The sequence below is a fragment of the Stegastes partitus genome, unplaced genomic scaffold (assembly GCF_000690725.1).
Source record: "Stegastes partitus isolate 25-593 unplaced genomic scaffold, Stegastes_partitus-1.0.2 Scaffold130, whole genome shotgun sequence".
NCBI lineage: Eukaryota > Metazoa > Chordata > Actinopteri > Pomacentridae > Stegastes > Stegastes partitus.
Window position 1 is genome coordinate 187,806 of NW_007577861.1, and position 12,472 is coordinate 200,277.

A 12,472-nucleotide genomic window follows, 5' to 3' on the forward strand; every position below is an offset into this window, starting at 1 on the left:
GTCACTTCCAACACACTGCAGAAATTATTCCTAGACAACGTGCACCATCTCAACAATTCCAACTGCAGACAAACTCTCTGATCATTGATTTCTTGTAGTATAGTCAAAATTTCATTACACTCACCACATCCTTTCTCATCGCTGTTATCAGAGCAGTCGTCGCTCCTGTCGCACACCTGGCTCTGGGAGATACAGTGTCCATTGTCACATCTGAACTCTCCAGGAGGGCAGGTAGGTGCTGGTGTGCGGCACATGTGCTCCAGCTCATCAGAATCATCTCCACAGTCATTGTCACCATCGCAGACGAAGTCATGGGACACACAGCGGCCATTCTGGCAGGTGAACTGGTGTTGTTGGCAAGGCTGGTATGTACAGGCCTGCTCATCACTACTGTCTCCACAGTCATTACGACGGTCACACCTGATATGAACAACAACAGAAAATTAACTTAACAAAATTAGCAAATTTCCAGACAGCCTCATTACAGATGTCATTCATGATATTTTATTATAAACTTTTTCTCTGACCTGTAGGAGCTGCGTATGCAGAGGCCATTACTACAGGTGAACTCATTGATGCCGCAGGATCTGTGTGTGCAGTTTTGGCGCTCATCTAATGCATCTGCACAGTCTGCATCTCCGTCACACACCCAGTCACGTGGAATACATTTCCGCTGAGGTGGTTGGTTGTTCGCACAAGTAAACTCTGCACCTGAACATGTGCGATTGGCTGGGAGAGGAAACAAAATCAGGCAAGGGGATTTACAAGACATTAAATAATGATGGTGATGACCCAACCTATAATATTTTGGGAATCCAAACATTCCAAACTGTATTTCAAAACATGCAGCTGTGATTACAAATTCTTTATCCGTCTAATGTGATTGATTCGCATTGTTTGAAGTGAGTCTCCTACTGAGGCTCAGTCAGTGCTGAAGTCTTTAGCTCCAGGCATCTTATTTTTGGAGCACACTTTGGTGAAATATAAGAATCCTGATCCACCCTGAGCCAGGAAGCCAGTGAAAGGAGACATGCACAAAGTAACGACTGAGGCAGGAGAAATCAGGAATGTCAGCTCCTTGGACTGGAGACCTTCTACAGGAGACTAAGATGCTGGGCACTGACTGCCAGTGTCTCCCCTACCACACTCCCCCAGTGGTGTGTGCCTAAATCAGTCAGCATCGTGAATAACAACAGCATGAGGGGAGCAGGAGGGGGCAAAGTCGAAAAGTTGTGGTGAACAAGAGGATGGTCTTTAAGAGGAGGTGGGGGTGGATAAGGAAGTGAGAAGTTGAAAAAATATTTATATATATAAAGAAAAGCGTAAACAGAAATAAGTGATGGAAAAGAGATAATGAGATAAAGGATGAAGATGCATACCACAATTGTGCCTCTGGTCTTCATCACTCATGTCACCACAGTCATTGTCGCCATCACAGATCCAGGATGAGGCAATGCACCTGCCATCATCGCAACGGAACTGATCTGTGTTGCAGGTTCTGATCAGTGTGGCTGCAGACACAAAACAAGCACATGAGACTGTAGGTAATACAACAACACAAATACTGCGCTGTGATTTAATATTGCATGTCAGCTCATTTAGATCCAATGTAAATTCGGAACCCATTCCATAACAATTATTTTTTCTTTTTGTAATTGCCAATTATCTCAGGTACTTCCCCCCACTGCTTTTCAACTAATAAGGAAGGCACAATACAACACTGGCAAAGCTTTCAAAATAGTCATGGCAACACCACATTCCCATGCATGGTGAGCTATCTAAACAAAAGCCAAAGTGAGGCTCTGTAACCCCTGGTGGACAAAGGGAGGGGGAGGTGCTGTTTGTCAGAGGACATTGAGGGGCGTCACCACAGAGGAATGCAGCACACAATAGGAGGCCTGACTGACCACATCGTCAACAAAGAAATACACCACTGACTCGCACTCTCCGCTACATCACTCACAGGACTCTCTCACACAGCACACAGATGGAGATTGGCGGACAGACACCGACGCACAATGACCGAGCAGCTGATAATGGGGTGGGGGCAGACGCACAAAGCCAAAAAGCTCCATTCTGGGGGTGAGAGAGTTGTGCAACACTCACTGCAGGAGAGGGGTTCATCAGAGCCGTCAGCGCAGTCAGCCCCTCCATCACAGTACCAGTGGGCGGGGATGCAGCGGCCGGTGGAGCAACGGAACTCACTCTGGGAACATGTGGATGCAGCTATGTGGAAGATGTAGAAAGGCTTGAAATCACTTGGAGGAATTCTGTCTAACCCACACTGAGCAGACAGGTTGAATGACTTAACATATTATTTAATTCAATTACGACAAAAAAAATGTCATGCTTTTTTATAGCTTTTATTTATTGCAACTGCAGTTGGTGCAAGTGTTCTTGAATATTTCTCTATTTTATCCTTTTAATTTAGTAAAAAATCTTTCTTTGCAAACTGATCTACAGTATGCCCTTCTGTAGAACCTGGAACTAGAATAATCACACTGAAAAGATGTGGGGAAAAAACCCTCAAACACTAAAATATGTCAACTTGCATTATTTGTGTATACTGCAGATTTACACTGTTTAAAAAAACTAATTATTGTAATACTGTATTGTGTACAGTACGGTATACATCCATACATAATAAAACATAAAAAGTTTAAAAAATAAAATTTTAAAAAAGCTAAATTATAAAGACAAGTATTAAACATGTGGTATACAGTTAGTACAAAATATTGCTTTGGGACCCACAATGCACCACCTGTAAGTGATGATGATTCATAAGTGTCTTAAATCTCCATATAACTGCTCACTGTAAAGTAAACTACTGAGTGTTAGTACATACTTAGTATGGGCTAATTGACTGTTATCAGACGTAGACATGCAGCCAGTGCAACTAATAATATTTATTATAGGTATTTAAAATAGCGCTATCTCATTTAAATGTCTCAGTAAGCCATGTCACTTAGCCAGCTTTCATGCACCAAGATCTTATCAATCTGCAGATCTAAATTAAATGTCGCTGTACTTCATGTTATCACACGTGCTTGTCCTGTAAGGATCAAATATACACTATAAAATGCTTATTCAGACTTCAATTCCATGGCAAATGTTGTGCAATTAGTACAGCGAAGCAAGTATTAGTTAGCAACTGAAACTGAAAGAATCTAATAATTTTTTTATATTTTCAAACTCACCACAGTGTGTAGGACTCTCGTCGCTCATATCCCCACAGTCGTTGTCTCCATCACACAGGTAAGAACGGGGGATGCAAATGTTGGTAGACTGACATTTTGTGTGTTCTGGCTGGCAGGTTCTCTCCGCTGAGATAATCATACATTAAAACATAATTAATTACTTATGCAATACAAACTTTAATGAGTATTTCCCTCTCTTTAATTTCTGTGGCAATACTCACGGCAGTTTTGCTCATCAGAGGTGCCGTTATCATAGCAGTTGTTGATGCCATTGCAAACATAGTCCTTTGCAATGCAGCGCCCATTGTTACAGGTGAACTCTGTGTTGGGGTCACAAGGTCTGAACAGGCAGCCCACTTCGTCACTGTTGTCTCCACAGTCATCATAATGGTCACAGCGGTAATGGTAGGGCACACATCTCCCATTACCACAAGTAAACACTGTGGGCTCACAGGTGTGGAAGGCTGCCAGTCAGAAGCAAGAACAGGTCAGAGTTCAGGCCAACAGAGAGAGAGGTCAAGAGAAATAAGTACTCATTTTACCTGACAACGCAATAAAGGATGACAGCAACTGTGGGACTGCATGCAAAAACAAGCACATTGATTCAAGTGTTAGAGTTTGTGTTAATAATTAGGGAGGAGCATGTCACTGGAAATTTGATCACAAGTGCAGGAATACACACCGGCATAGCTGAAGATTGGTTTATGTCCTAAGGAAGAAATGTGTTAAGGCAAAACAAAAAACAGAAACTGGTTAGTATTAGTGAAAGCAAAGGACAGAGAACTGCAGAGAAAGACAAGAAAGAAGGATTCTGATTCATTCATGCAAAAGGACAAAGGGCTATGGCCATGAGATTTTTGATAATCCAATAGTGGAAGAAATGCAAAAAGGGTAAAAAATTAGTGAAAGCTCTTTTTTTTTTAGAACACCCTACCACAGACTCTCTCCAGTTCATCGCTGCCGTCTCCACAGTCGTTGTCATTATCACATTTCCACTGGGCTCGAATACAGCGACCGTTCATGCAGGCGAACTGCCCTGGCTGGCAGCGAGTCCCGTTATCAGGGATACAGTGCTTGTTGTCGGCCAGATACCAGCGGCCCTCTGATGGACACTGACACTCAGCTCCATTAGGTCCTAACAAGACAAAATGATGTAACATTTTTGTGCAGTTCTTTTGCATTTTCAATATAATCTTCAATCAACTCTTGGAAAATATTACTATGCTAAAACAATCAAACAAAAAAGTGACAGCTTGTACCTGGTGTACAGATGTGGCTGCAGCCTCCATTAAACTGCTGGCAGGGACTGTCACACTGTTGCTGCTTCCTGGTGGCCAAAACGTGGATGTCCATTGGTCGAGATGGAAGGTTCTGAATTATCACCCTCTGGTCAGAACCATCATGCTTGTTTGCCCGATAGATGCTGCGCGTGTTCCAGTCAGTCCAGTAGATGAACTGGCCAAACATGGTCATAGCAAACGGGTAGATGGCTGTGCTGATAATGACCTCACGGTTGGAGCCCGTGAGAGAGGATCGCTCAATCTTTTGTCTGATGGAAGAGCAAATTGAAGACAATAGGAATAGCTTCAGAGTGTCAAGATAATAAAATATACACCATAACATGAATTTACAACAGTGGAATTGTTTCAGATCTTACAAGCTGGCATCTGCCCAGTAGAGCCTCTCTTCTTCATAGTCCAGGGTCAGGCCATTGGGCCACACTAGACTGCTGTTCACAATCTCTGTTCTGAAGTTTCCACCTAAGGTTGCTCGCTCAATCTTTGCATGAGTTCCCCAGTCTGTCCAGTACATGTATCTGTAGAACAAGGAAGAATTCACTCGTAAATGTCCAGTTTAATCTCATGAACTAACAGAGTGTGTTGTATTAGTCCTACCCCCTGCAGGGATCCAACATGATGGCCCTTGGCCTGGACACATGAGCAATAATAGTTCTTTGAGAGCCGTCCACAGACATAGAGCTGATACTCTGGTTGACATAGTCGCTGTAGTAAATTCTTCTGTTTATCCAGTCATAAGCAATGCCATCAGGAGCCCCGAGATCTGTCAAACCACAGACACCACAACAACATCAGCATTGTCACTAATATTAAATAATCAACATGAACACCAAACCAGCCTGCACTTTTGAAAGCCAGATTATCTTAATATATGTATATGGCAGTATTTATTAGTAGGAAACTGTAAAAACAAAAATAATTATGTAATTTTCAACTTTCCAACTGACTACTTATTTGTGACGTGCTGTCACATCAGATAAATTAACCAAATCAAAGCTTAAAATTGTGATATTTCATCAAAATAATTTTATTTTACAAAAAATGAGAATGAATTGTTTGCCCCTGCCAGATTCTATTAAAAAAAACTAAAAACATACAACATGATCTTGCCACTCCCTTGCCATTTGTGATTGAGCTGCAACCAACAGTCATATGTCAAAACTTCAGAGACTTTATGGAAGAACTGGACTGAACTACACGCGGTGCTCACACACAGCAGAAAAGAGACAAATATGGAAGTTTAAAAAAAAGGATGAAAAAGATTTCAAAAAAAAAAAAAGTAGTCATAACACCTGTGGCCGCATGAAAAAATATTGTAAAATGTTGATTTATTTATTTATTTATTTTTTTTAATTAAATTTTTGTAACATAAATAATCAGGGAAATTCAAGTTTTTTGTTTTTAATGATTTGTGGCTGTTTAATTTTGTTATACTGCACAAAAGACAGTTTTGAGTCCTTTCTACTTCTAGCCATGGTTGTGCTATTTTCCTATAGGAGCAGGCCTTTGTAGTAAGTGAGCCCACAGTGAGTGAAAACGTGACAACCTGCTTATTGTTCATAGGACTTACAAATGAAAATAACAGTACCATACAAAACATACCTGAAGCCACCACTGTAGGAGGTGAGGTGGGAGATGACAGGCTGATGTAGCTGATCTTGCTTGCTCCTGCACCTGAGCTCTGTGTGAAGTAGATCCTCCTGTCTGTGAGGTCAAAATCCAGTGCCACTGATGTACGAGGCACATTGACGACAGGGAAGGGCAGCGCATGGTCCTCAGGGTCAAGTCGCAAACTGCGCACTGTACTCTCCGTAGTGTAGATGAGGTAATCATCCCTTGACACAACACAGCTCTCTGTATCTGCTGCAAGATTCCCAAAAGCGCAGCTGCATTTTTTGTCCTGGGTGCCTGCGACAGAACCTGGAAGTGCGAAACAAAAGTGGGCACAGCCTCCATTGGCTTCCAAACAGGGGTTGTAGTTTAGCTCTTGGACACTGGTGGGCTGGGAACGCTGGTCAAATATAGTGACATCCCTCAGCATATTGATGTTGTCTCTAATGACAGCAGGCTGCTCTGTGCTGCCTGGCTCTTTGCTTGCTTGGAACACCTTTTTCAGATTTCTGTCCACCCAAATGATGCTGCTCTCAAACACTGTGATCCCATAAGGAGTTGGGTAGCGGCTGCCATACCTGACTACCTCCGTCTCCCCACCTTGAGGGTTTACTCGGGCAATCATATCCAGAGAGTCATCTACCCAGTAGACATAGCCAGTTTGCCAGTCCAGAGCAAGGCCTCGAGGGGTGATAATTCCTGAAGACACTAAAACTGTGCGGTTGGTTCCGTCCAAGAGTGCTCGCTCAATTTTGGGGTTCTGACCATAATCAGCCCAGAACAAGTATCGGTTTCTGGGGTCCACGACAATGTGGCGTGGCATGTCCACCTGGGTCTTCAGCAGCACCCTGCGGAAAGTGGTGTTCAGGCGGAGTACCTCAACATATGTCTCAGTCAGGAAGGCGTTGGTGAAATACAAATTCCCTAAAAACAGAAGTGGTATCATACAGTGTATCTGCAGATCATGAAATCCTCAGTCACAAAATGATAAGACACACTGGTAAGGGAGCTGTTCATGCTTGAAGTAGAAATCTAGCTTACTGTTTAATAGCATGATTGCGTAATAAGTACAAAATAGATTTTTAGTTAGGCCTCCATATACAGTGATGCAATTATGAATGAGTCAGAAGAAAGCTGTGTTCCTTCCCAAAATTATTTTGGTTTTTCCTGCAAAAACATCTTGATCATCACCCATGTGGACAGATCTTTTTGCTCTACTAGTCACGTACTGTGTCAACATTTCTTCTATTTGACTCCACCACAAAGCAAGTTCAAACTAGTCAGGCTATTTTTTGAGTTAGGATTAGTATGTTTAACTCTAATGAATTAAACTTTTAGGAAATGCTTTGGAAAGAGCAATTGTCATTGAGGTAAAATTTGCCAAATAAATATAAGTACAGAAGTGTTTAAATGGTAGGTGTAGTACAAGATTTGCGACACACTAAGTACACTGTAACAAGAAAGTATGGGGAAAAATTAATGACTGACAAAAATAAAGCACTGTTCCTGCTGGTGAAGCTAGAGAGCAAAACAACATGTAGTTCAACTGTCTACAATATATTCTATGCTACAACATAGCAGTGAAATGCCTTAATTGCGGTGAACTCCATCTACATCAGTTTCAGAGCCAACAATTCTGTAAAAGGTAACATTAAATGTGATAATTTCCTAATATGATAGAAGTTAAAGGAGTGTAATTGTTGAGGAAGACCTGCACATAGATTAAAAAGATATGGCTCTTGTGGAAATAAGAGATTTTACAAGCAAGGACTGAATTTATGTAAAACAACCATTATGAAATGGCAGCTGAATTTGGGGTACACTTGTGTTGTATGAATGCAACCTCATACCTGCAGCCCAGTCGACAGCAACGCCTCGTATCCCGTTGCGTCCTATTCCAGATGTTACTATGCTACGTAATCCTGAGCCATCTGGCTTGATCCGTCTGACCCCGTTCTGTGTCGCCACAGTGCTGCTGAAGTCACACCAGTAGATGAAACCAGAAGCCATGTGCACATCAATGTGTAAAGCATTACGGCCTGAAAGAGGATAACCCAGTCACTACAGTCCATTACTGTTACTTCAAACACAATCGTCCTATCATAAGCTCTTTTTTTTATTCTGTCAGTTATTCAGTTCACTTTTGCAAATAAATTCAGCCTTTTAATAAGAATAAATCTACTTAAGAAAAAAAAAAAGAAGTATTACAAGCTGTATTGTAAATAATATATGAGAATCACTGACCTCTCCCAGCCACAGGCACCATGGCCTCAGAGTGGTCGGAGCCTTCCAAACTGAAGCCTTTAATAGCAGATAGAGTGGAGATGACCACATAGGACTGGTATGGAGCGCAGGTCCTGTTGTCTGCATTAAGTTTAAAACCTGTGGCACATGCACAGGTGAACAGACCCTGTGGTCGAGGCAGACAGAGCTGCTCACACACTCCCACATTGTTGCTGCAGCCATTGGATGTACCTGCAGACGCTGAATTTGTAGAGAGAGTACAGTGTGAGGAGCCCAGTAAAAAACAACAAGCCTAAAACAGACAACAAGGAACTGAGTGCTTTTAATTTATGCACACTTGTGTTACTCACTCTCTCGAAAATGAACTTTCAGAACTCTGAGTCCAGACACGTTATCTCGCATTACAACCTTGTTGGCACCTGTGGATTTGTCCACCCGCTCTATGACCTCAAAGTCGCGGTCAGTGAAGTAGAGGTAGTTCTGATAGACAGCCACACCCCAGGGGTGAGACAGGCCTGTCACTATGGTGATGCGGTTACTTCCATCTGTATCACCACACTCAATCTGTGGCAATTAAAAGCCAGAGAGGAAGTCAGATGGAATACTTGTATTCTGAATAATCATCAACATTGAAATTTAAGTGCAGAGCACATTACAATTACCAAAACTTTCCAGAGCATTAAAAGTAAATACCCACCATGCCAGTACTTGTAACAGCCCAGTAGAGCTTGTTTTCTTGGATGTCCACTGTGAGGAACTCGATGTGATCGAGGTTGTTGGTGAACAGGTTGACTGGGTTTAAGCCATCCATGTCTGCAGATGCCACCTTGGCAGGGATGCCACTCTCTGTTCCCTGGTCTGTCCAGTACATTTTCCTTAAGAATATGTAAGATTCTTGGTCAGTTTTTGTAATTCAGACCTTTGTAGTTTAGTCACAGATATACAACACATGTGCTTATTACTATTTTAATAGCCTTATACATTACACTATTCAAATAGAGATAAAAAATTATCAGTGTTGAATGAAGAAAGTTTACATTTAAGAAGATTTGCCTGGCATTTACATTAATACCAACACAGTTTCTGTGATTAAACAGTGTTTTCCATTTTCACTAAGTCAGTAAATGACCAGGTCATAGACCAGGGGACTTATTGTTGCTGGGGTTTCAGAGTGCAGTGTGATATTCAGTAACACTGGTTGGGATCTCTCTAGAGGCAGAGCAGATGGCGATGAGGAGGCTGTTAGAGCTCAGTAGCTGTGGGGTTGAGTGGCTGTGCCAGGGCTGTGTTAAATGGGGCTTACCCACGTGCTGGGTCCACTGCAATGCCAACAGGACTGCCAGCGCCAGTTGGAGAGCCATTATTTGTGATTAGAGTTTTCCGGTACTGTATCTCCCCTCTCAATTTTAAAACCTGGCCGAACACAAACACAAACAGGTGCAATTATTGACTTGTGTAACCGCCCTGTGACACTGCCTTTATTTGCACAGATTTTTGTATTTACAGGACACAGTATTACATGTCTCACCTCGATAGACTGTGTAGCTGGATTGGTGTAGTACAGGTTCTCTGTTATCCAGTCCAAGGCCAGGCCTACAGGGGAGCCAAGAATGGCTGCAGGGGCAAACTCTGTCCTGTTAGTACCATCTGACTTCACCCTGTGGATCTCACCCTGGTGAACAAAGGAAGACATATTAACCTCAACTGTATGAGGTTATAATTAGTTATCCTTAGAGGACAAGTTCAATTCTGAACTAAACTGTGACATGAACCATACCTATAGAGTATGTTTCTTGTACTTTGTGTCTATCAGCACTGCACCATATTTGAATTTCAAATTTAGCATAGCATGTTGAAAAAATAGATAAAGAACTAGGAAAATAAATACTGTTTCTGTGTAGTCACTTACCGGGTGCTCCACCCAGTAGATGGTCTGCTCATTGTCATCAAAGTCAACATCATAGCCGTTTTGAAGGCCAGCAACTGGAACCATAGCATCATTACTCTTGTCTTCTGAGTTCAAAGAAATGCCATAGATGATGCTGTCTCTTACAACCACCAGGAAAGGATCCTCAACTAAAAGTGAAACAGATAATAGAAAAGCATTAAAGATCAAACACTAAGAACAGAATTACATACAAACTGTCGTACCTACAGTACAATAAACAAACTAATATGAAAAAAATGAATTACCTAAGACGGATTTCGAAAATAGAGCTAAAAATGCACGTTTCCTGAATGTGGATGAAGCCCATGGTAATCAAAAACAGTTATGTATGATATCTGGTGCAAATTAGGGATCCCATGCTAAAAGGCCTTTATCTATAAAGGGGATTGACTGGTGAAAGCTGGTTCCACAATCTGATTTGCTTTGTCATCAGAGATTAGAATCAATGAATGGTTGTAGGGCATTTTCATTCTTGGATAATCGCTGGCCTCAGGGGGAGACTGTGTTCTGCTTGGTTTGAATGGGCTGAAATCTGAGATGAGTTAAGCTGTTGACCTGAGGCAGACTCCTTGGACTTCGAATTAAAGGTCCCTTGTCTCCTTAAGACCTTGAAAGACACGCTTATATGATTCTTAATATTTATGACTGGAACAGCAGTTTACAAGAGAAACTAAATGGGAGACTGTTGACAAGTACCTGGATGGATCTATAATACAAGGTTCGTGTTTTCAAACATTTCTCCCCTTACCAACAATAAGATAGCTGCACAGGAAGCACGCAAGAACCATCATTTCTACAACAGGAGTTTTGCTCTTTTACACCCATAACCACAGCCAAGATGAATACCTTATTAGTATATCAACTTATCAGCTGCATCTGACCTGACTTCCTTTTTCATCAAACTGAGTGATGAGTGTTTTCCTCCTTTTGGCAGGAAGCATACCTCTGGTGCAGGTGATTTGGTCTGCTGCCAGCGTCCAGCCTGAGGGGCAGGCACATGAGTAGTACCTTGGTCCCACAACAGAAAGTAGGCAGATATGAGTGCAGGGACTCCTCAAGCAGTGATTTTCACCTGCAAATTGTCAAAGCACACATGTACACACAAACACAGACACACCCATAACGAGTCAGCAGAGTAAGCTTCACAGGTTCTCTACAATTATTCTAACATGTACTGACAAAAACAATGCACCTGCCAACTCAATAGTTAATATCAGCTAATACTGATGCAGCAGAGACTGGATTCATTTCATCATATTTGGCATACCTGCTGGCTGCCTGGCTGGGTGTACTGCCACCAGACCCATGGGCTGAGGGAGGTTGAACAGCATCACTGTCTGGTTCTCCCCATGCCACTTATGAGCTCGCATCACACGGTTGATGTATCTGTCGGTCCAATAGACAAAATCCTCAAAAATGGTAATTGCGTGGGGATGTTGTAGTACCTTTTCATAGAGAGTAGCAAAGGAAAAAAAGTGTCTTACACATGCTATGCAAAAGGAGATTGAATCTCTGTTCATCTTTTGATTGTTATCACAAACATTATCCCTAGAGATCATTTAGAAAATGTGTAATTAGCATAAAGTCTGCGATCTAATGCACTCACCAAGTCACTCGCCAAAACTTGTTTCCTGTTGTTGCCATTATAATCACAGTAGTCAATGAAATCCAAGTAGGCATCAGCAAAGTACAGCAAATTGTTTGGATAGTCTATGGTTAGACCATTGGGCCAATACAGTTTGCTGTTTATGATAACAGTCCTCAGTTTCCCGTCCATGCTGGCTCTCTCAATGCGTGGGTTCCTCCCCCAGTCGGTCCAGAACATCAGGTGAGCACTACAAAACAAATGGTCTGTTAACGCCAGCTACTTTAATGATGAAAAAATTAAATGTTTGACATTAAATTGCACACAGGCTGTAACAAACTTGTTTCTGACCTGTCTCTTGGGTCCAGTACCAGGCCTCGAGGGTTGGTGACATTTTCACTGACTAATACAGTCCGATGTGTTCCGTCCAGTTTGGACACTTCAACCGTTTCCAGGACATAGTCAGTCCAGTACAAGTTCCTGCCCACCCAATCCACAGCAAGACTTTCGGTGACAGTCACCCCGCTGTCGAATATCTGTCCACAAAAAAAACACTTTTAGTTTAACGTGTATACTGGAGAAAATAGCA

The 12,472-nt window shown here is 42.1% G+C and overlaps 1 protein-coding gene across 1 annotated transcript in view; it reads right to left on the reverse strand.

The window, feature by feature from the left end:
- Positions 1 to 12,472, reverse strand: part of lrp2a (low density lipoprotein receptor-related protein 2a) — a 49,251-nt gene that overhangs the window by 16,562 nt on the left and 20,217 nt on the right. The window contains exons 29-50 of the mRNA XM_008278726.1: positions 12,235 to 12,419; positions 11,905 to 12,133; positions 11,566 to 11,743; positions 11,242 to 11,370; positions 10,260 to 10,426; positions 9,879 to 10,022; positions 9,654 to 9,763; positions 9,048 to 9,225; positions 8,701 to 8,914; positions 8,351 to 8,590; positions 7,957 to 8,145; positions 6,098 to 7,030; positions 5,093 to 5,258; positions 4,855 to 5,013; positions 4,457 to 4,746; positions 4,132 to 4,332; positions 3,419 to 3,661; positions 3,198 to 3,323; positions 2,107 to 2,226; positions 1,380 to 1,511; positions 528 to 729; positions 125 to 420 (exon numbers count right to left, since the gene is read on the reverse strand). Of these exons, the coding sequence (XP_008276948.1) occupies positions 125 to 420; positions 528 to 729; positions 1,380 to 1,511; positions 2,107 to 2,226; positions 3,198 to 3,323; positions 3,419 to 3,661; positions 4,132 to 4,332; positions 4,457 to 4,746; positions 4,855 to 5,013; positions 5,093 to 5,258; positions 6,098 to 7,030; positions 7,957 to 8,145; positions 8,351 to 8,590; positions 8,701 to 8,914; positions 9,048 to 9,225; positions 9,654 to 9,763; positions 9,879 to 10,022; positions 10,260 to 10,426; positions 11,242 to 11,370; positions 11,566 to 11,743; positions 11,905 to 12,133; positions 12,235 to 12,419 (4,831 nt within the window). The remainder of the gene's footprint in view (positions 1 to 124; positions 421 to 527; positions 730 to 1,379; positions 1,512 to 2,106; positions 2,227 to 3,197; positions 3,324 to 3,418; positions 3,662 to 4,131; positions 4,333 to 4,456; positions 4,747 to 4,854; positions 5,014 to 5,092; positions 5,259 to 6,097; positions 7,031 to 7,956; positions 8,146 to 8,350; positions 8,591 to 8,700; positions 8,915 to 9,047; positions 9,226 to 9,653; positions 9,764 to 9,878; positions 10,023 to 10,259; positions 10,427 to 11,241; positions 11,371 to 11,565; positions 11,744 to 11,904; positions 12,134 to 12,234; positions 12,420 to 12,472) is intronic.